The sequence below is a fragment of the Amphiura filiformis genome, chromosome 1, assembly GCF_039555335.1.
Source record: "Amphiura filiformis chromosome 1, Afil_fr2py, whole genome shotgun sequence".
NCBI classification, from domain to species: Eukaryota; Metazoa; Echinodermata; class Ophiuroidea; order Amphilepidida; family Amphiuridae; genus Amphiura; species Amphiura filiformis.
The window spans coordinates 77,986,052-78,011,406 of NC_092628.1; the positions used below are offsets into that span (position 1 = coordinate 77,986,052).

At 36.5% G+C, this 25,355-nt stretch overlaps 1 protein-coding gene across 1 annotated transcript; it reads left to right on the forward strand.

Annotated features, from left to right (window-relative positions):
• The first annotated feature begins 622 nt into the window (after positions 1-622).
• On the forward strand, positions 623-25,354 carry LOC140163207 (equilibrative nucleobase transporter 1-like). The gene is made up of 14 exons (XM_072186606.1): positions 623-1,099; positions 2,166-2,289; positions 2,632-2,724; positions 3,110-3,311; positions 4,438-4,620; positions 5,856-5,954; positions 6,248-6,446; positions 7,631-7,754; positions 9,511-9,660; positions 16,950-17,434; positions 18,414-18,537; positions 19,658-19,750; positions 21,265-21,496; positions 24,874-25,354. The coding sequence occupies exons 1-14, from the start codon at positions 792-794 to the stop codon at positions 25,062-25,064; spliced, it is 2,607 nt and encodes an 868-aa protein (XP_072042707.1). The 5' UTR covers positions 623-791; the 3' UTR covers positions 25,065-25,354.
• Position 25,355: the final 1 nt, after the last annotated feature.

The window sequence follows — 25,355 nt, forward strand, 5'->3', positions numbered from 1 at the left end:
CGGCTTCAAAAGCAGCAAACCGACGCCATCAGTCCCGGAATTAAGACAGTTTGACGGTTTTTCACAACTTCAACTAACTCGTTTTATGATGGACTATTGTAGCTTAAGTTCAAGCAGTTTATGTCAAGTGTATAACGATTGTATTGATATATGTGTGTGCTTGTAATGTAGTTTTAAGATCAGTATGCCTGATGATTCCATCATGGATGAAACTGCCAGTTGCATAAAAATTTAATTTTTGCATTACTTTTTGTTTATACTTACGCTCTCCTTACGGATCGAGCACTTTGTTTACTGGCAAGTCAGCTTTATCTACTTCGTATATTTATTTATTTATTTATTTATTTATTTATTTATTTATTTATTTATTTATTTATTTATTTATTTATTTATTTATTTATTTATTTATTTATTTATTTATTTATTTATTTATTTACTTACTATTAGCTCTGCTTATGCATCGAGCAATCTGCACGAAGGCTATTTAAAGTTTTGCTTGAAAGCACCAAGCAAAGTTACTTACACTGAGCCGTAGAAGCATTGGACTGGAAATAAATTCTTTTGTTTATATGACCTCTACAGGATTTTGTTTATAGTAGGGTTCAGCAGATAGAGTATATGCAATATAAAGTATGGCAAACTATAGCCTACGTACTATTATATTGTACTGTTATGAGTTACCATACAAAATTGAAAGTGCAAGGTGAAAGTGCGACACTATTTTGTCAATAATATTCTGATTAGCACGATAACTTCAACACTCTCAGGGAGAATTATTTTTATGGCAAATCATGGAGACTGCAAAGAAATATGTGTTGACCGTCCTTGGATTTTGTGAAATGCTGTTTTTCAGTGGGATCATATATGGATGGGCTGCTCTGGTGTATGTCCTGAAGGAAGAAGGCTTCTACAGCCATTTATGCCAGAATCAAACAATGCAACCAGCAGATGAAGACATCGCTACTATCTCGTGTGTCAAACAGGACGCCATTTTGAATCTGATTTTTACTATCTCCTCTTTTGCACTTCAAGGATCTTTATTTTTGTTTGGAGTTCTATTTGACAATCTTGGGACCAGGTTTACACGTCTGTTATTGCAGTAAGTTATTTAGGCAGGCATGTTGGCAATATACTACGACTCGCCCTTTGATATCAAGACTAGGCCCTGTGTACGACGATGTCCCGGGGGGGGGGGGCACTCCAACTTTGGAGGTGACGCGCATGTAGGGCTGTTAAGACCCCCTTTTTCAGCGTCGCTGTCACCCAAAGACCCCATATTTTTTACGAACACATGCTCTGTCACCCGAAGACCCTTATTTTTTCAATTGATCTGTCACCCAAAGACCCTTACTTGTTCAATTTGAACAGCAACTTTCATTTATCACTGATTTTGTCACTTATTTTGAAAAAACAAAGAAATTTGAAGCCATTTAGAACTAGAAATTCGATTTTCGAGGTTTCTGAGGCGCAATTTCGGCTCTCACCCAAAGATGCCATTTAAAAAAGGTCATGTTCTCACCCAATGACCCCATATTTTTTACATTTTGCTCTCACCGAATGCCCAAAATCAAGCTCTCACCCAATGACCCCATATTTTTTACATTTTGCTCTCACCGAATGCCCCTTAGTGCGGAAGCGCCAGCCCTACACCTATATCCATTTCAAATTGAAGTGCCCCCCCCCCGGGGACGATGTATGTACATGTAATATAGCAGCTTCACCTGTAGCTTCAATTCAACCGATACACGATTTGATTATCTAATATAGTAATAAAATAAATCGATCGCAGACATATCATCGTCGAAATGTACCAGAATGTAGACACATTCATACCTCTGCCACGTGAAGTTACAATAACTTTTTTTTTTAAATCATTATTTTTTTTGGAAACAGAAAATGTCCCAATTTTAATAGCCACTTGTAAGGGAAGTAAAATGGTTTGAATCAACATAGAGTCACGTTGAAGATGACGTTAAACAGGAAGTCCCACCAGAGCAATTCCTCTGAGATTCAGAGATAATCTTGTCACTGATTAATTTTATAACCAGGCAGGTTTGGTTCACCCCAGAAGAACTGCTCTGGCGGGACTTCCTCTTTAAGTCATTATAAGGCCCAGAGAGTATATTCATGCGACACTTTGCTTCTTCTTACCTACAATTTAACAGCATATTACTCGTAGCAGGATTCCTGACGATGCTTCTATCTTCGCCTTCGTTACCGCAGTTACTCTTTCCTGGAATGATTTTGTTGGCCTTAGGTGGTGGACAGTTTATTCCTGCGAATATTCAGGTAACATTAGAATATATCTCGTAATAATTTCAGAATATACGCAAAACAGAAACTCATTTTTTGTTTCATATTAGGTCTTCGAAATTAGTTCAAATTAACAACAGGGCTTTGGTTCTAATATATGAGAGGGGTAATTTCTTTGACAAATACCTTCTACAAGGATATTTATGAAAAAATGCTTACTTTTCTTAGAATAAGCATGACAAGTATAGAATTTAAGTGTCAGAAAGGACTGTCAAAATTAGCCATCGCCGTAAGCAGTGGTAGGGTGATTACATTTTCCTGCGGAGTAAAATATCGCGATTTAACGAGTTTGACATTATTTTGTTTCACAACTTCCAGATAGGAAATCTGTTCAAAAATCACCACACAACAGTGATATCTATTTTAAGTGGTGCTTTTGATTCGTCTGCTGCCGTTTTTGTGTTTGTCAAGGTTAGTAATGACATGTGTGGCAAGAAAAATGCCCGGTAATGCCAAAAAACAGTTTTTTTACATTGAAAAACAAGGTTTCTCACCGTGAATCCAGGTTTGTCGATCGAAAAACTTGATTGGGTATTTGGCTTGCCATAGACGTGACCAAATGGTTGCTTTTGAGTTTACGTTTATCAGGAGTGATTCCTGGACATCTCAGCTTTTTAATCCCGACGAATATCACTGAATAAAACCGCTTCAACGTTTGGAGCAATATGTACAAGATAAATACCGTAAAGAAATCAAATACCCCAATTTGAACTTGTTATCACAAAGGCACTTTCTGCAATACCTCTGCATTCTCGATTCACTTCATACATGCTATATGTTACCAATTTATTTGCAGTTGGGATACGACGGAGGCATTTCCCTGCAGACTTCATTCGCTATCATGATAGGAATCACATCATTATTCTTCATCAACACATTTCTACTGATGCCGGTTGATCATATTCGTCTTTATGATTTACCAATCAAGGGTCATGGTAACCAAGATGGTGAGATAAATAATCCCGATGATGAGACGATAATAAGAGATAACCAAGAAGGTTAGTAGAGGCAAGACGGTAGTTTGTTATGACGAATACTAATGGTGACCTTCGGTTATATTTATAAATGCGCTTTAATAAATACGCACCTGACTCATGGGCACGACATACCAAGACCAGCAAGCGTGACCAAATCATCATGCATTGACCACTATGATACAGAAAAGGATAGGAACTCTCTAGATAAATATCATCAAATTTAAGTTTTACAGCAAAATTATTACACATGGGGGGATTCCGAATTTGTAATATTTTATCAAAAACAACATTTTGAAAGTATTTGAAAAATATTCAACGACGGAACCGTTTACAATATAATACAAAGTTGAACAAAGTAGACAATTTTGCTGCACAGTAGTCTCATGTTGTTCCGCCATTGCATTCAAATATGTGACCCGTTCCGACAAAACTAGGAACAAGTCGCATGTTTGACATTTCATGATTTGAATAAAAAGGTAAGCTTTAAAATGATACCAAAATTATACAAATAGCATCAATACTTTTCAAGATGTTGATAATTTTGTAAATGATACCTCGATATTTTTGCCAAATTGTTAGTCTGATTAATTGGCTGATTAGTTTCCTGTTTTACACAGGATTGAATAGGGATTATCATAGTTCAACTGTCAATTATTGATTAAATAAACCTCTTTTTTAATAAATACTTTCAAGGATTTGAAAGTCCACTTAGTCTCAAGGTCAAATATGATAAAATTAAGAATTCCAAAATTAGATTTTTTTATGGGAATGTCATCTTTAAATGCCAATAACTCAAAAACATGCTTGGCGACTTGTTCCGGGCTTTGTTGGAGCTGGTCACATATATAGAAAGACCACCCACGATGTAGAAGGTCACTTCGAGTCTTACTGTCTACAAGCTGTTATGGTAGCGCGGCTGGTCACGTTCGTATTTATAAAAGCGCATTTATAAATATAACCGAAGTACACTGATAATGTCAAGTGTGATTATAATTATATTGTAACATATTTTACTATATGCTCCATATATTTAAGTTTGAATGAATATAATCGTGCTATTAAGGCAAATTTGGCAGAAAACGATTTTCTTCACTTTGTGAAACGATTATTGTATTTTGTTTTTTCCTTGTTTTAATTTGTTTTTCAGATTCTAGAAGAGAAGCAGAAACATTGAAGAATGAAACTTTCCCTACATTGAAGTCCTGCGTAACTTCCCCGTCATTCCTGCTCCTTATTCTGTGGTACTCAATTCTTCAACTCCGGACAGTATACTACGTGGGAACATTGAATCCATATTTGATCCGTTTGACCAATGAAGATGACAAACAAGGTGTGCATGTGTGTATTTTTCCACTTTTTTCTACATAATATTAATGTTTTATCGATATAGAGCTGGAATATTCGGGAAAGTCTTGCACTTTTATTTAACAAAATGTAAGCAACCGTTACAAGTAATGCACTGATAAAAGGATTGTTATTATATCTTGGTATGTGACACTTATAATGCAACATAACCAAATAACCAATGAAACATTTGTTTGCTTTTCACCAATTGATTGATGATTTAGAAGGGTTGTGTGAGTTCTCATCAGTTTAAGGTACAGGGTGAGTCAAAAAACTGCAATAGAGCAAAGAATCGATATTTATGTAACAACCAAATCGAACTTTCCCAATATTGAAAGATTATATAAATGCTACACTCAATAGCCACCTTCTGTTAAAATATGAAGTGAATCGCAACTACCGTTGAATTTTGATGAGTCCTTTTGCTGCGATACCCAATTTCGTTTTTGTCCACGAGGTACCATGTATTTTGAATGAGATCAAACAGTGCGCGATAAAGGCACCATATCTGAAACTGACTTTAACTTAAATAAGGTTGATTTTTGCGTTATTTTAATTTCGTTTTTCTGTTCAAACAAACTTTCTAACATTACTTTAAGTCCTTCATACCTCACTCGACTCCAGCTCCAGTTTTTTTAATCCCAATATGTCCAACTTACTGGATATTTGTGTAATTCACTCCATTTCAATTTGCGCGCATTTCATTTTGACATTTGAAAAACCCGCCTACAAATTTGTATGTTTTTGATAGAGAATAAACATCTTTAAAGTAAAGGAAAAATTAAAATAACAACAAATAATGTTTCTTCTCCTTAAACAGGACCAAGGACAATAACACTTTGGGTGCTCCATTTTATTTTAATGCCAACGAGGTTAAGAAAATGGCAGTTGTTCCAAATCTACCTTACACAGAGTGGGCTGACATTCAAATTTTAGATGTCTCGTGGACAAACATTAAATTTGGGTAGCGCTATAAAATGTGTCATAAAAACAAAACGGTTAATGTTAATTCCTCAATTTTTTCACACAAGGTCACTGATGGATATACCATATATAAAATGTTTTCAAACCTAAAAAGTTCAACTCGGTTCTTAAGTAAAAATGGATTCTTTTCTCTATTGCACTATTTTTGACTCACCCTGTATAAAACGGATAAGGGAATTACATCGGTTGACAGTTGAAGGAAACACTCTTGTTTGTTTCTTCATTTTCTTCTTCTAGTGAGCCATTATACTGAGGTATTCAGCTATTTACAACTAGGCTCAGTTTTCGTTGCACCATTTTGTGGCTTGCTTCTTGACAGAAATAAATTCAGGAAAGGTATGAAATCAATATTGAATAACAAAGTTGATAAATTAAAGCTTAGCTGCATCGACGTTGCTTTAGTGTTGCTTGTACAAACACGATGAGAGTCCTGTGGGATAGTTCGTATTCAGGGAAGAAACATTTGAAATGTAAAAATAGGAAAAACACAAAAACAAACCAGCGATAACAAAAAACAAGACAGTATGTATAAAAAAAAAAAAACGAACAACGAGTCAAGCGACACATTTCACTTCATTTTTATCTAAGAATTTGAGTTAGGCTAATATTATATGTTTTTTCCAATGCAGGCGTTTCTCGAATTGTTCGAGGTCCATACGCAGATCTTCAAGACAGTGTTACTGGTTTCGTCGGGACTACCACGTTGTTTGTTTTATTTTCTCTTATTAACCTGATACCCATCCTCGAAATGCAATATCTGACATTCGTATTGCAAGTGATAACAAGAACATATCTCTACGCACTTGCTATGGCAATATTACCAATAATGTAAGTTATTACTGTGATTACGGATTTTAGACATGTAATATGGCAAATTATTCTCTACCTCGTTAGCTCTCGGTTAGACACAAGAAATGGAAAATCGACCATCACCAGGGGTTGAACCAGTCACCTTATGTCTCTAGACCAACACTCTTACTATATACAAGGAAGAGTGCCTCCTCGAAACGTAAAATGATCATTATTAAGACCTGTAGTCTAAGATAACAGTACTTCTCCCACTACCATGGCGAAAAGTAATGTTATTGGGTAAATTATAGAGAAATTTGAGATTATGAAACAACCAATTTATATCATTTTACCTGGTCGGGAAATGCAGTGGATCCATGTAACAAGGTTCAAATTCAGCAGCATTGATTTGATTTAAAAAATGTACTTGTCTTGATCAGAAATATTGTCGTAAGTTTAGGCCATCAGTATTCACAATCCAGTACCAACTTATTACTATATTAGCTAACCTGTCATTGGGGGGGAACAGAAGAGCTCGTCAACTGATCCAGTGTCCAGAGTTATTATAGCTCATTCCCTCGTTTCAAATTATACGTTTTCGTTTTTCATTTTGTTCAGAAACCACTAACACTCCGCCCCACCCACCCACACACAAAAATACTGTTTCCCTCTCTCTTCTCATTTCTTTCGAGTAATAAATAACTTTTATAACAGTCAAATAGCCTATATTGGAAGTCATATATCTTTCTATCGACCCTCCTACATACGATAAGTACATGAATAGATGTTGTTTATATCACTGTAGTATCTATTCTTTTGTAATCTCGAGAGCAAATATTTCGACGTTCTATACTTTTTGACAGAGCAATTAGCCTAGGCTTATTAGATTTTCTATACCACGCTTTTAAATGTAGATTGACATATACTCGATTTCTCTGCTCGTGAATATTGCACTTTATATGAAACTTTAACATTTCTTTTGTGTACTTAGATCAGGTCACTTCAAACCAAGCGAGTATGCGTTCACACTGAAATGAAAACCAAAACTACTTTTAAGTTTCTAACAAAGGGTACAGACAAAGATATCGATAATGATGTCAGTCAAGAGCTTAGGCAGGATAACGAAACCACGTGACCAAAATCAATACTGAAACTCAATATTTGAAACGACTGAATGTGCAGAACACCAGACAACAAAAATCTATTTTTTGTGCTCCATATAGGTTTCCCAGCAGGTATTTTGGATCACTTTACGGACTTCTATCAACTACGGGAAGTGTGGTTTTACTCCTACAATTTCCACTTTTCTTGTTAACTCAGCATGTATTTGACGATGACCCATTGGTGGTAAGTCAATATTTGTGTCAAAATATATCATTGATGTTACCTTTTTATGATTTATTCTTAGCGTGGCTGCAAGTTTTTTCTAACGTTAGTTGCAGTAAAATCAAATCTAAGTTAATACCGGAAGAAGAATTTCCATATTCTTAGTATTTTTACGGAATACTTTTACGGAACAGTTACTTACGACAACTTTGTTGTCGGGAAATTTCAGTAATCGTATTTTTTTAGATAGCTTGCAAATTGTAACATTATAGTCAATAGAATTGCTAGAAATGGTAAATTGCAATGGAGTCAATGGTATTGCAGGAAATGGTACTGCAAACCACATTATAGTCAATGATATGTTATTGCAAGAACTTGGTGATCTGCATTATAGTCAATGATATATTGCAAGAGTTGGTAAAAGCATATTTGAGTCAATGATATTGCAAGAAGTGTTAAAACTACATTATCAGATGAAAATTATATACTTAGTTCTCAAGGTTGATGGATGAACAAATTTTAATCTTTACCCATGAGCAGCCAGCGCACATAGACGTTGAAAAAAACCCATCCAAAACAGTGCATCTGGTCGGTTTCGAACCGGCGATCTTCGTATTACTAGCACGACGCTCCAACCAATTAAGCCAAAGAGGCATGCTGGAGAAGAGCGGGAGATTCCTCGATCTTACTGATATTTCAGCACAACAGTAGCATGTATACAATGTAAAAAGTGTTTTTTGCCACACCCTACTGCACATGGAGTATGAAATTTCTCAAAATAGCCCGCCAAGATATATATATATATATATATATATATACAAAGTAATGAACTAAAGTTTCTTCAGAGAGTGCTCAACTTTAAGTGTAAAGGAGCGATAAATAAATAAATAAATATACAGATGGATCAGTTCATTAAATTTTATTCATATCCTACAAACTTGTTTCAAGAAGACTGCTGTCTCCTCTCATCAGGGATAGTCAAATGTAATGAAAACAAAACAAAACAAGATGAAGTGTATCTTTCCTGTGCGTAATTGCGGAATTAGCGTGCGCATTTAACTCTCGCGCGCGCATTTAACTCTCGCGCGAGTATAGGTTGTGTCTACGCGAGATTAGCGCATGCCGACATGCGGCAAACTTCAAACTGAAAAATCTCGCGTAAAAATCTCGCGTAGACACAACCTATACTCGCGCGAGAGTTAAATGCGCGCGCGAGAGTTAAATGCGCACGCTAATTCCGCAATTACGCACAGGAAAGATACACTTCATCTTGTTTTGTTTTGTTTTCATTACATTTGACTATCCCTGATGAGAGGAGACAGCAGTCTTCTTGAAACAAGTTTGTAGGATATGAATAAAATTTAATGAACTGATCCATCTGTATATTTATTTATTTATATATATATATATATATATATATATTTATTGTATAATGCGTACAAGTAATACAAGTATTGAAACACAATTATGGTTCGAATTTAAGAGTGTATGAATTGATTTTAATGAGGAATACGTGAATGAAGTGGATAATGTCTATTGAAAGGAATGATAAAGGTACATTATAGTCAATTTGCATTTAAGCAAGTAGTAAAACTACGGTATTGTAAGAATTTACAAACTACATTGCAGTCCGTGGTATTGCAAGAAGTAAATGTCAAAGAAAATGGTTTTCCAATCCCATTATTGCTTCCACTTCAATTTGAAATGATAATCCCTGTTTTATTTCATTATTTCTTATCATTATAGTTTTCTTTCTTTCTACTTTTGTTTTTTCCAGATCAATGCAATTCTTCTCTTCGCTTGCCTTCTTACACTTACCTTACCAATTTATTTATTCGTTTGGACCAAAAGGAAAAACAACGAAATCGCTTCGCGTGAGGAAAATATAGGCTTGGATAATGAAGGCATCGATCTTTCAGAAACTTGGAAATGAGTAAAGCGTTTTAATAATAATAATAACAATGTTACTAATAATAAACGCAGCTGATCAAGAGGAGGAAACACAACATTAACAAATGAAGTGTAAAAAAAGCACAGCGAAAAGAAAATGTGTGTAAGATATCTACAGTCAACTGTATGTCGCAAATGCAATAACAAAAACACAAAATTATAAGGTAAATCTTCATCGCCTTGTTCAACTTGAAGACACCAAGCGACGTGATTTGCTGAATGTGTGCCGACGATTCTACTGCAAAGGATCCGTAATAAGAGTCTGAGATCTATCAGGATTTGAAGTAAAATGACTTCAATGACTCGACATTTCAATGACTTGACATCTGAAAAGGAGCGAAATGAACGAGTGGGATTGTTAACTTGCTTGAGCTTGAATTATGGTTTTGAAGATTCAAGCTCCAATAATATAATAATTAAAGAAATACATGTACTTGCAAGTACCGATTCCGAACTTTCCTCGTAGCAAGTGTAATGTGATCTTCACGTCACACTTATTATTGTCCCCTGTGAATACTGCCATCTGCCATTTATACTATATAGGCCTATATTTTAATATATTTTTTGATATGAATGATTTTTTAAATGTTTCAATTAATGACTCGACATATTAAGTTGCGATAAACTAGTAACTTGATAGTGCCATAAGATTGCATTTTCTCGACTATCTATCATTAATCTTGTTTTGATTTTCTGTGAGCATGGTGAGCGGTGGTATTGCGTCCTTATTCCCAACCTTAAGGATGTCATCGACATAGCGCTTCCATAGATTAGATATGATAGAAGCTGTTGCATTGGCCGACTCTTCCAAATATTCCATACCAATATTGGCTGCTTGCAGAGAATCCGGGATGCCCATTGTGCCAAAACGTATCTCTGAAGATTAGTTGCATCAACTGCACACCTGGCTTGGTTACGTCTGAATGTTCATTTTCATAAATCCTTACTTCTTCGTCGGTTCCTTCGTCTGGGTATATTTTCTCTCGTCAAGCTTGTAAATTTGTTTCGGTTTGAAAAAGTGCCTGTCAGCAATGGCGCTGGATGGGGCACGTGTAATATATAGTTAAAATTCTTATGCCATGGTGTTCATTCAAAAGGTATTTTTATACCATCATGAAGTTGTTAATATATATATTATGTCTCATTGTGATATTAAAATATATCAAAATTTAATACAGTTCATGTTGCTCCTTGTTTATACACCTTGGTTGTAATTATGTCTCCCTACCTTTTTATCATTCATCCCGTCGTTTGTTAGGAACTCCAATCCCAGGAACCTCCACTGCATTTCCCCTTTGTGCCATTTTAAGTTAAGATACGTGACAATACAAACGTTGGATAAAATAGAGAGAAACCAGAAAGAGAGGGACCAACTCACCACCATGAACAGGGAGGGACAACATAATCCCAGTCAGGTATTTGACGATCTCCTTCAGAAAAAGACAACTGGTAATCAGCATCATCTGCGGTATACCATGTATACAGACGATCGTCACAAACATCAACAGTTGAGTGAATGTTCTAAGTCATCCAGTGATTTTTAAGACAGGAATTGAAGTTACTTTTTGCAACTTTGCTACGTTGCGTCTGGAAACACCAAAAAGACCTCAAGAAGACCTCAAAAAGAAGCTAAAAGACCCCATAGGATCGTATAGGGGGAAAACATTAATATTACTGATTACTCCAATAACACCGTACCCCGGGGGCACTCAACTTTTTTTGGTAGGGTGTGCCACCGCCAGTTTCGAACTTGAGGTCTAAGGAACTGATCGGCAGGTCAAAAAGGGGGTCTAGGGAACTGATCGGTCGGTCAAAAAGGGGGTCTTGAGAACTGTTTGACCGGCAAAAAGGGGGGTCTTGGGAACTGATCAGCGTTCATCATCAGCCGCCAAAATCTGAAAAATCTCGCAACTAAACCATGCAGGCCAAACCAGGGTTCAATTTTGTTGCGTTTTTGCCAGATTTTTGAAGGAATCGATTTCACTTTGAATTGTGCATTAAGTTATTAAATCGGGAAAACCATTAAATTTAATGCAAAATAGGTCTGGTTTGGCCTATTACGATGAAAATCTCAGCAAAACAAAACAGCATTCGAATCAAAATTACTAGACCCTGCAGGCCTACAATCTATGCTATTAGCCTACTGATAATTATAGCAGCAGCTAGCAGCATTTAAAAAGCCCACCATAAAAACAAACCCACAGGAATATTTTTTCAGTGCCGAAAAGAAAAAACATTTTGACTACATTGAACTGCATGAGATGATTGAGTGAAGTGTGCAGAATTTGACACCATTCCACTAGACCAGTAGATCGTAAATTACCTTTTAATTCACTGTTATGGCCAGCTGCAAGGATGTGCACACAATTATTTGAGGTACTTTTCCTCATATTTGGCAATTTTATTCCCAAAAGAGATCTCAAAATCATTTATTTCTAGCAAAATGTTCATCAGCTGAAGGCATCGGCATCGCGGCAGTGCAGTGCTGTTTATAACAACAAACCAGTGTTGCCACTACTAAAGGAGCCCAAAATCCCGCCCAAAGTTCACCTTATTCCTAATACAATGTGTTTCAATGGGGAAGAAATTTATGGAAAATACCTTTGACGTTTTTGGGCTCGCAAAAGTAGCTTTTGGGCTTGAAATAGTAGGAGAGAAAACACGCCTGTCAAGATGCCAATGAGAGCGGAAATCGATGATCTGAGGGTCTAGGGAACGGGTAGAAAAATTTCGGGGCTTCAGAGCGGGCAATCAATGAATTCAGAGGGTCTAAGGAACGGCTAGCGGCTCTGAAAAAGGGGGTCGTCGCCGCGGCATATACCCGTATAGCTGGGAAATGTGAGTGCCCCCCCCCGGGCACCGTACATGTCAAATTAAGCGTCTGGGCCCATACCACGGATCCCAGAAATGTAATGGACGTGTGCGATCAATCGATAAGAAGTTATGGGGCACAAAAATGTCACACGTCGATTTGCTTGTTGTGTGTGGGTCAAAAGTCAAAGTTGCTCCAATTTTGGTAAAAGTTGAAGGAAATTTGTTCGCTTAGCTTAGAGGTTTCAGAAAAGAACAGTTTGCACCATATGCGATGTCTAATTAGCATATTACACAACAAAGAGTCAAAAGATATGCAGGACTCCATATGATTCAATGGAATTTGTATTTATTTGTCATCTATCTTCTGAACTTGACATCGCAGATAGTAAAAACCTGAGGAACAGTTTGCGTCCATTCTTACGAAAATCGGATGAACTTTAATTTTCCACCCCTGTATAACATGCAAATTGACCTTCAACCTGAATATGCCTCATAACTTGATAACTATGTACTACATGCAAATATGTTACATTTTTGTGATCCTTAGACCATGTAGACCCACGAATAATTTGACATGTTTTTTTTCAGTGAATTTGGAGCATGTTTAATTTTTGCCCCCTGTATGATCATGTAGGGGGTTTAGGGTCACGGGGTTCCAATATAGCTTAGCAGACAAAAATGTGTTTATTTATTTATTTCATTCTTATTTAACCTGGGTAAACCTTTCAATGCACTGGCATTGTTCTTATTTTGGTTGCCAGCTTTTACGCGAACTTGCCGCTTGATTTTTAAATAAGAACCAGTCTGCAAGACCTCCCAGCCTCGAGGGCGCATCCCCATTTTTACGGTATTTACGGTTCAGGCGTTAAAACAAAACTCTCAGGTCAACTTAATACTAGGTTGAGTTTATGGTCATTTGGGATCTAAATCGTCTGGTGTTACTGGCTTTTATTCTTTTATATGTGTGAATTTATGAGAAAATCTTGCACAAAATGAGCAATTTTTCCATTTAAAACAAATGTGCAATTTAATAGTATTTAAATTACCCGTATTTGGAGAAGGGTAAAAGGGGTTGTGTTTGGAGTGGTATGGATAGGGTGTTTATTCAAACAATTGAAATATAAAATAATGTTTATAGGCTACATATCCCCAATAGTAGCAAGTGACCTATGGTTTAACGTTTAGTTCTTATTATAAAACCTTTAACATGATTCACATGTTGCAAAAAATATATTTCGTATCTTGGATGTGTTTCAGATCATGTTCATATTAATATGTTTAACGTCTCATACACAAGTGCACAATAGATTGATGTTGACAATGGAAAGAGCACAAGGTGTAACCGAACTCCATCAGGGGAACAATAGTATTCCTTAAAACAATTGAATATGGATACTCACCTGCCATAAATCTATCGCAGCATACGGTCAAAATTCACCCAAAAGGTAAATTACTTTCATAATACGATCATTTGCAATCCCACAAAGCATCGCGAAGCGTATCCCTTGCCATTAAACCAATCCACGCTGCTGGAGATACTGGACGTCAACAAATGGTCGATATTATAAAGGGGTGGCACAATAATCATGTGTACCCCGGGGTGGTGAATTATTGGAGGGGGCAAAGATTTTTGGCAGGCCAAAGCATTTTTGGTCTGTCGAAAGGGGGATACAACCGATTTTGTCTTGGGCATCGTTTCTAAAGTGTATGAATATGTTCAAATATGCAAAATTTCCCGCTAGCTGATAAGACAATTTAACAAACAACAAACAAACAAAGGTTTTAAAGTGAAAGCCCCACTTTTGGTTCAAGTTCCTTGTGGAATTAGTCAAGGTTAAAATTTATCCATGCAAATTCTGTTCTGTCCGAGTCATCAAAGTAAAAGGTGTATTGTCAGTTCTTCTGTGGAGAACTGGGCAAGCGGGCTTCCTGTTAAATTTGGATTCCCCAAAATCTTGCATCTGTGGGGACCAAGCAAAGATTTTTTGGGCACGGCTAAAGGGGTAAAAGCTTGAAAAGGTCTATATAAAGCCCGATTTACTGTGCACGTCTGCTACATGTATAGCTGTCGATATCGTCAAGTAGTTTTAGTTTGCATGTGTAGACCGTCAGCATAAGCCTACACGCATTTAGGCCTACATTGACTAAAAAAGTCTGTACGAAAGTATTTTGATCTCAATATCTCCACTGCCTGACGATGGCAATTTAACCGTGATGAGAGTACAAGTTATTCGGGCTTACAAGGTTACACTCTAATTTCACACTAAGCCTATTCATTTTTCTGAATAGAATCCCTACTCATTTATTTTTGATCCCGTAACTTTTCGTTTTGATGAGCTATATATTTTGTTCATTTTGATTAGGTATATTATCACTTTGAACCGACAATCTTATCTTAATTAGTGTCCGTTTTATTTTAACAAGTAAGTATTTAAATTGAAAAATAAAAATCTCCAACTCATTATTTGACAATTGTCCATTTCAATTTGAATATATAGGTTCTATTTTATCCCCTGGCCCTCGGAGAAGATAAATTATTCAAATTTTATTTTTTGGTCATTTTTGATAAGAACCTATTATTTTTACCAAGATTGAACCTATTCGCCACTTGCACGGTTCCGCCATTATGCACTATGTGCGGGAGAGCCTCGAACTGGCAGCATACATGAATGGGAATTGAACCAGTCATATAACATTCTGTGTAAGGTTACGTAATTCTTCCTTTCATGTATGCTGCCAGTTCGAGGCTCTCCCGCATATAGTGCATAATGGCGGAACCGTGCAAGTGGCGAATATGACAAGGCAAACTTATCAAATTTCATGAGTCATTTTGTTGAGAATATCCGATTCATTTAGAAGAAAATTCTGTTAATTTTGAAGAGAAATCTGTTGTATTCCAATCCGAATAATTTCTCTTGTTAACTTTGACAAGTTTCTATTAAAAAATAACCCCGTGTACCCTTAACAGATAACTCAATTTCTTTGAAAGGCAGGTTAATCTTAAGTTATATCACAATAGCCTTAAACTCGAGTGACGTGTGTCCGTTTGTACATCCTCTCAGATAATGTGCTTTCAGCTCAACAAAACGTTGTGAGTGCAACTTAAATTCCTTGATACGTTCTCGACTCGCTATAAACATGATAAAAGTGCAAATAGCTTTATTAATAGTATTTGCATCTAAGGGAGTGTTCATAAATACTTTGGTGGGGGGCTGGAAATTTTTTTTTTTCATGTCGAAAATTATTTTAACCCCCCTCTTTGCGAACCCAAAACTTTTTGACCCCTCTTAATGGACTAAAACTTTTTGACCCCCCCTCATATTAGGTTCAAAACTATTTTGACCCCCCCCCCCTCATTTGTACACTATTTTCGCCCATGATGAGGTGAAAATGCCTTTATTGTGACAATGTTCGCATGTACAGCGCACAAACGTTTTGTATTTTACACTATTTTGGCCCATGATCAGGGTGAATTTGGGTGGAAAAGGGGTTCCTTGCCCCTATTCTTTTCCTTTGCCCTCCAGATTTTATCTTTCATTTTTCATTCATCTTTGTCATGGGGGCACTTTCCCCCCTTGCTATGCTACTGCCGAAATGGGGTGTTTTGCTATTTGTCTGGCCAATTCGTGTGATCGCGATGCGCAAAATTTTGCAATTTTACCCTAGCTATTTGGGCCCAAAACATGGTGCTTTTCGATGTGCTAAAAAAGTTGCATAGGGCAGTTATTGTTTTTTTTTCTCCTACTAGGATCTTTAGGGGACTCCATGGAAAAATTAGGGGTGGAAACGTGTACCCCGGTTCTCGAAGATTTCTCCGCCTATAATTGTAAATCAACATGATTTAGTTGATAATAAATTAATAATCTGTACTGCATGAAACATTATTGTAAAAATTGTCAACACTAAAGAAGAACAAAGTTATTGCAGTCTTTTGGTGATTAAAAGAGCAGATCAGAAGGAACTGACACAAACCTCAAAATTAAGTTGTAGACAACAAGACAATTTTGAACACTTCATACTTATATTGAATGACTTTTCAAAATACATAAAGGACCTGATCAAATACCCTTATCTGGAACGAACTTTTTGTTCTGGTTTTAGGGGATCATTTGCGCGCGTAGCGCGCGAAAAAAATTTCAGGCTATTTTATATTTTTTGCTTCAGGACTAATGTTGCTAAAGTTTTTACACCCCCCCCCCCTCTACGTGCCCAAAAACTTTTTAACCCCCCGTTCATACACCCAAAACTTTTTAACCCCCCTCTCCAGCCCCCCCTACCAAAGTATTTATGAACACTCCCTAAGGGGCTGTGCAATATTTATGTGCATGCCTACCCCCAGATGGTAAATTCTCAAAATAGTCTGCCAAAAATCACCCAACCCTTTGGCCATGCCAAAAAATCTTTGCCCCTAAAATTCTTTACTTTTCTTAAACTTTCGGAAAGGCTGTTTAGATGCCACCAAAAAACTTGCCTACGCTACGCCTTTTATCATATAAATTTCCAGTGCATTGTGGTCTGTGTAGCTTTTTGTCAGGGCAATGTCCTTTTGATACCGTCTCGAAGTTTTCACTACAGAGTAGAACCAGGGAAGTGGTAGAATCGAACAGTTCAACATTCATCATCATGGCGCGTCCGTTGAGGTACTACTTTACTTTCTTTCTTGGATATTTTGAGATGATGTTTTTCGGAGGACTTATATTTGGATGGGCATCTTTAGTCTACATCCTCAAATCAGAAGGATATTTCAATCATCTGTGCTTTAATAATGACACGATTACGAATTCTGAAAACATAACAGAGTCTACTGTATGTGACGGCCGAGATGCCTATCTCAATCTGGTATTTACTGTTGGTGTCTTTACAAATCAAGGATGTATGTTTTTCTGCGGATTTCTTTTCGATACTTTTGGGACGAGATATACCAGACTATTTTTGCAGTAAGTGACGAAATAATCTATTATCCTTAAAGGGAGAGTGTTTGCCACATGTGACAACGATACGTTCCTAAATGTATGAGTATGATACTCATCCCATAAAACGTAAAACTTTATACAGAAACATGGACAACGTTTATATGTCGGGTTATAAAAAGGGTATGAAACGTTTTAATAACATTCAGAAAACATTTTTGAAAACTTCATGTAAAACATTCTAACATAATGTTATTAAGTTGACAAAATATTTTGCGAAAATGTTTGCCAAAAAATATTTTACAATAACATTTTGACAAGTGCATGTTTTTTTCATATAAAACGTTTTCAAAACATTTTCATGACCGCTATATAAGCCGACATTTAAATATAATTTATTGTATTAAAACTTTTGACGGTAGGCCTATTGTGCCATGCCCATGCCCACAGCGCTTACACGAACGACAAAATCCCCGAACCATTTATTATTATATCACGATATTTAATTTATTTTACTTACGAATGTGTGAAAGGAAGAAAAAGCAACGCAATCATGGCCATCATGGCAATACGGTATAGGCCTATTGGTCTACTGTTTAATACTAGCAATAAAGTGTGTCGATTAATATCTCTAGAATTGAAAATCATTAAACTCACAAAGGTTTCCTTTTTTGTGAGTTAAGGCTTTCTGGTTCTGAACCCTTGATCTGTTTGTCTATTTGTCAATTTCGGTTTAGTTTCTTCATTTCAAAGATTTTGTAAAATAAGGCCCAACACCCCGGGCTAACACCAAACTTGATCAAATACACTTTTGCGAATATGCCAGTGATTTCGAAATCGATAAGCAAATTTACCAAATAGCCTACAATTTGCACAGCGAGAAGCCCGTTTGAAGTTACTCTTTGATTTGATTTTTTTTTTCGTTTGTCTAGCCATAGATTTAAAATACATGCATGTTAGCATCCTTTTTGAAAATCGTTGTTTGTTTTTGTTAATCAAATTTCAGTTTTCTGTTGGTTAGCGGGTTTCTAATGATAATCCTGTCTAGCCCTGCATCACCTTACCTCCTCTTCCCCGCTATGATGTGCATTTCTACCGGAGGGATACAACTGATGCCAACAAACCTACAGGTATGACGCACCTTGACATTAATTCAAGTTTAATGTAATAATAACAATGGTTTTGGCTTTGGGCATCATGAAACACAAGATACATGTTTTAGTTTCGAGATACAATGTACTAGTATTTGATAGGCCACCTGTTGCGCGGGTGTCTATGAAAGTTATTACTTGGCATATCTTATATGACAATGACCTATGGTATACTCTAGTTTTAGGTCAAGTTCATAGAAACTTTCTGTTCTCAATTTTCATAAACTATAGGTGTTGATGAGAATTCCGTGCCCTTGTCCTCAATTGCTCAAAAATAAAGTATCGAAATTTATATTATTCAAGATTTTGATCAAGATTTTGTATTCAATTATTTATGACTTCTATATATTTAAATCATTACAATCGTAATCGTTTCAACTGGGCGTTTCAAACATCGCCTCTAGGCCCCATGCATACTCACCCCTTACACGGTTCCGTCATATTGGATGTAGCCTCGAACTGGCAACAAAGATGAAAGGTATATTTTAGGGAACTTTACACTAAATATATGATTCGAGGCTCTGCGACCCTCATCATCCCCCTCAACTTATCGGACCGTGGAAGCATTTATTGGAGGAGAGTGCAAGTAGCGAGTAGCACATGTAGCACCTATAAGTATATCCACATGGTGTTCCACACTTTATTTGGCAAATACAGTGGTTGAAAGTAGGTTAGCAGTCCCAGATGAATCATTAATCCTTCAACATGCTCAAATTAAAGATGGCAAGAACTACACTGCAAAAACAGTGTTTAGCGATTAAACACTTTTCTAAACACAATTTTGCCACCACTTTGTAAACATGTTTAAAAGCTAAACATCATGTTTCAAATTTCTCAACAATGGTCAGTGATGGTGTTTAATTTCTAGACATCTGACATCCATATTCTAAACATAACGTTTCTAAACACATTCTTGCCACCACTTTCTAAACACTGTTTTTACAGTGTATTGTTCAGAGGTACACATGTTTACACATGATAACATTCTTATATCGAGCTTGCAATCATAGACCCTTTCCTAGCCTGTGATGCAATAGGCCTATGGATGGATATCGTTTCAAATAACAAAATGTTTTTTTGTTCATTTTTGTTAATACAGATTGGCAACTTATTTGATAATCGACGATCGACCGTAATGACGGCACTCACTGGTGCATTTGACGGCTCTTCATTTGTTATGCTGCTTTTTATGGTAAACTATTATAAACACCTCACCAAATGAAAGCAACACTTTTTAAAGCCATAATGTGTGATTTGCTCCACAGCAACGCCATGAATTTTACTTTTTGCACCTTTGCAATGGTCATTGTTATGAGCTCACCGATCGAGTGCTGGATAAACACATCACGTGCACGTGTATCATTGAATCAGTGACGTACCGTATAAACTGTATGCATATCGCTATTCGTCTTACGTCTTGATTCGTCTAATGTACGAGCCCCGACGGGGGAGTGCATTAGACGCATCAACATCTCAGTGCGAAGGAATATGTCCACATCATTTACATAAATGCAGCTTTTCATATGGCAATTAATGAAAATGTAAAAAGAAGTAGTAGTTATACAAAATACAAGCATAGCTCTTAAAACTCAGTTTTATTTATAGTAGATTTCTTTTTAATGTTTGTTTCCTTGATTTGATCATGTATAGTGTCAAGTACGAAGAGACAGTCAAAATGCAATTATGTTTATTAGTTATAGGTAATAAACGCGTATGTGAAATTGTACAAAATAATGCACGCGTACTGAGATGTTGATGCGTCTAATGCACGAGCACCGATGGGGAATGCATTAGACGCATCAATATCTAAGTACAAAATTATGAATATGTTCGCATCATTTACATATTAAATCCAGCTTTTCATATGGCAATTAATGAAAATGTGAAAAGAAGTGATAATTATACAAGAATACAAGAATAGCTTTTAAAACTCAGGTTTTTTTATAGTACTGATTTTTTTAAATGTTAGTTTCTTTGATTTGATCATGTAGGCCTATAGTGTAAAGTACGAAGAGACGGTCAAAATGCAATTGCATTCATTAGTTATAGGTTAATAAACGCGTATCACTTGTTGGGACGGTGAAATTATACAAAAATAATGCACGCGTTCTGAGATGCTCATGCGTCTAAAGCACGAGCCCGAAGGGGGGGGAGTGCATTAGATGGATCAACATCTCAGTACAAGTTAGAGATTCGTATTAAGTGACACAAACAAAAGTGCCGAAATCTGAATTTTGAGGAGTTTTACGATCCTGAATCTCTGAATTATAATAAACGCGTATCACTTGTTGGGAGTGAAATTGTACAAAATAATGCACGCGAACTGAGATGTTGATGCGTCTAATGCACGAGCACCGATGGGGTAGTGCATTAGACGCATCGACATCTCAGTACAAGTGCACCATTTTGTACAATTACTCGAGCAACAAGTGACACGTACATGTATTTATTAAGCTATTTCATACACGAGAAAAAAACAGTGGTTTTTGCTGTTTTATAACATATTTATCACAAAAAATAGAACCAAATATAATAAATGCATCAATCCATGTACTACGCGTACTTTTCTAACCACTTTTCTGATTGGCTGCTTTGATGTAAGAGTGTATGAATTATACTTCATTTCATGTACACTATTAAATAGCCCTAATAATCTGATTCTTTCAAAATATCTTGTATTTTTGTTTCTTTCCACATTATCTACAGATGACATACAAACAAGGCGTTTCCATAGACGTGTCATTCTCTATCATGCTTGGTGCAAGCCTTCTATTTTTCATCAACACATTTGGTTTACTACCAGTTGACCGCATTCCTTGGCCTTTGCCACAAAATTATGATAAAGGATATGACAATGAAGGGTTTGAGATAGAAGATAACAAAGGGGTTGCACCTAAACCTACTGGTGAAGAAATAGTGGTCAAGGCATCAGAACAAGGTATGAAAATCTCACGCATCATCAAAATAAATTTATGTTCCGCCTCCACACTTTTTAGATTCTCGAGCGCCCATAGCTCAAATAACACCACTGTTCGACAGTAGGCTCTTGTTAAGCAATTCCAATTATGTTGACAGCACTGAGTTGTCAAAAAAACCTCGACTGATCCAATATTCAATATAGGAATATAAACAAACAATCAATACCATAACAAATTAACATACACCCTCACCCCACACCTCCACAGACACACACCAACCGCGCTGATGTCGGGCTGATGTCATTACATTACATTACATTACATTACATTACATTACATTACATTACATTACATAACATTACATTACATTACATTACATTACGTTACATTATTTACATTACATTACATTACATTACATTTTAAATTACATTACATTAAAGTACATTACATTACATTACATTACATTACATTACATTACAAGCATTTATATGCGCTTGGAAACACAAGAAACAACAGGAACAATGGAATAAAAATACAATTAATGCATAAATAACCGAGTCTGAAAGGAGTATTTCGTGATCATAGCATCCTCTTTTTATGACATTTTTCAGTACATGTCCACGAAAAAAGCATATTCCTAAAATTTCAGTTGATTCCGATATTGCGTTTGCGAGTTATGCAAGATTATGTGTATTACACTGCTCCATAGACAATACGTTGTAATTTCGTTCTGGTGCACCAGAACGAAATTCAAATTTCACGATATCTTTGCTAAACGAATTAATCTGCAAGAAATATTTTGTACATAAACATTATGTAGCCAGAGGTTTCCAGTGATATAAAAATCTCAACTTTTTTTGAGAAAAGTGGGGGATGAGGCTGTGGATCACGAAATGCCCTTTTAAGAGACTTTTTAAAAGTGGATATGGAATCAGAGTTTCTGACAGACTTTGGGAGAGCATTCCATGTTTTTGGAAGATGGCGTCTGGTATAATTTTTTTTTGGTACACTTAGTAGAGTGGTAACTGATGCTGAACGGAGACTTGACGGCAGGATGGTACAAATGCAGGAAAGATAACAAATAGCCAGGATTGAGTCCGTGTAAACACTTAAAGATGTAAACCACGATCTTGAAGGTAATGCGTTCACGAATCGGTAGCCAGTGAAGTTCTTGAAGGTACTGAGGTGTTGCATTGCATGATCTCGCTTCTGTGCACGGTGGATAAGCTTGACCGCCCAGTTCTGTATGCGTTGGAAACGTTGTAAATCTGAGCTGGTGGATAAGAATAAGAATAAGAGTGCATAGCCATAATCCAATCTAGAAAGTACTAGTGCACGTACACAAGATGGCATGTGTTGTTATCGAGGCATTTTGCGGATGCGAGTAATGTTGCGCAGTTGCAGATTGAGTCCATAACATATTTATTATTATTTATTTATTACATCATATTTACCCAGGGTAACCCGATCAGCAAGAATGCTGTTCTTACACGGGGCCCTGCATCATATAACAATTGCACAACAGAAATTTAAAATTACATATAATACAACAAAAATTATTAACACATATCAATCAAACCAGCATGACAAAATAATATAGCACCAACTAGAGGAACAATTATTTGACCAAAAAAAACACCAAACAATTGAACATCTCTATTATATAAATACACTGTTAAATACATATGAAACCACTAATAACATCATATTATAGCTTAAACCCCCGGCTTAAACCATGGAAGTACTTCATTGCTTAAACTTATACATATTCTTAAAACATTGTACATTTGAGGCGTTCCTAACATCATAATCAATTTTGTTCCATACCTCAACACCACTGTACGAGAAAGAAAATTTAAAATATTCGGTATCATTACCATTAGAGCAAGGTGGCAACGCTAGCAGACCAGCTGCAGCTTGTCTTGTATGAATGCCATGATTATCAGATACATATTTACATTTGGAAGAAAGATATGATGGCGCCAGGCCATTTAAAGATTTAAACATCAGCAGTGCTTTAAAATATTTACAACGATCATAAAGTGAATTCCATCCTAATACTGGAAACATAACATTAGACGAGGTTTGGGAATTAACGCTCAAAATAATTCTAGCACATCGTTTTTGTAAGACATTGAGTTTGTGTACATCATTTTCATATCGACCAAACCATACAACACAGCAATAGTCAAAACAGGGTTGAATCAATGACTTGTACAAGATATTAAGGGTGTTACTATCAAGAAATGTGCTCAGACGTCTTAAAAGAGATATTTTACAGAACAATTTCTGAATAACACAATTTACTTGCTTATGCCACAGTAATTCATCATCAATTAAAACACCTAAACATTTAGCCTTGTTAACTCTCTCTAGTTTACAACCATTAACAATTACTGAAAAAGAATCTTCATCCACTTTACGTAATCTTGCACTACTGCCTAATAACATTACTTTAGTCTTATTTGTATTGAGGAAAAGCTTGTTTTATGCAGCCATTTAGATCCTCCGTAAGCTTATTTGACATAATGTTAACATCATTTTCATTGACATACAATGTAGTGTCATCAGCATACATAGAAATCTTACCATGTTTTATTACTTTAGGCATATCATTGATAAAAATTATAAACAAAAGTGGGCCAAGGATACTGCCTTGTGGAACACCTGTATTAATGGGTAATGTATCTGAAACAACTCCGTTAAACGACACTCTTTGCATAGATAAGTAATATGAGGTTTCATACACATAGCTGAATCAAGAAACAACACCGAGGTTGCGAACCTTGTCTGCAGGAGGAATATAACTTATCACCAACACGAAGCCTCACTGGTGGCAGATGGTATTTGAGTTGCTCGGCAATGAAAAATTCTGCCTTGTCCTCATTGAAGGTTTGTTGTCATCCAGAGCCTAATTTCATCTAGCGACATGCGTGAAATAGAAGATGTGATGGAAGCTTGGTCTCGTGGGTCGAACGCCGTGTACAGCTGTATGTCATCAGCGTAAAAATGAAACAATAATGTCATAATTATGCTCTCAAGATCTTACCAATTGTGTTGTGTAGAGGAGAAACTGCTGTGGTCCAATTATGGAACCTTGTGGCAGGCCGTATCTAAGTTCAAACTTTTCAGAACTGACGTCATCGACATAAACACTGGTAGTTCTTCCTGCCAGGTATTAGAGCGAATCCATTTCAGGACGTTTTCCTGTATGCTAAAGTCAGAAAATAATATGGAGAGCAGAATTTTCACGGTTTCTTGGTTTCATGTCACTCCACCTGCGCAGCATCACCGTCACACACCCACCTCTTTACACGCATCTTCCCTCATTCTATTGCAGGTACCTAACGTTTAAAACTTAATGTTATATATTTTGCTTTTTCCTTTACCTTAACAGCTGCTGCAAGACTTCTTGCTGAACATTACCGTAACAAAGATTACCCAAATCTGAAATCGTGCATCTTCTCTCCAGCATTTGGTCTTCTGGCATTTTGGCTGTCCACACTTCAGTTAAAGGCAGTTTACTGTGTAGGAACATTAAGCCCCTATCTGGTACAAAGTGAAGATCAAATGCTGGAAATAAAGTGAGATAATAGCCTATATCCCCCTATACAACCTAGGAAGCGTGTTATCCAATGCACATACTCATAAAGCGAGGATTCGGATTTTGACCTCACTTTGTCAAAATGTCCTCACTTTGAATGTGGGAAACGATATCCTGTCCTCGCTTTGAATGGCTCGGCGAACGCCACACCTCCACAGACACACCCCAACCACGCTGATGTCGCGCTGATGTCACTCCACTTACGCACCCCCGTCACACCCCCACCTCTTTACACACTTCTTTCTTCATTTTATTTTGCAGGTATCTAACTTTTA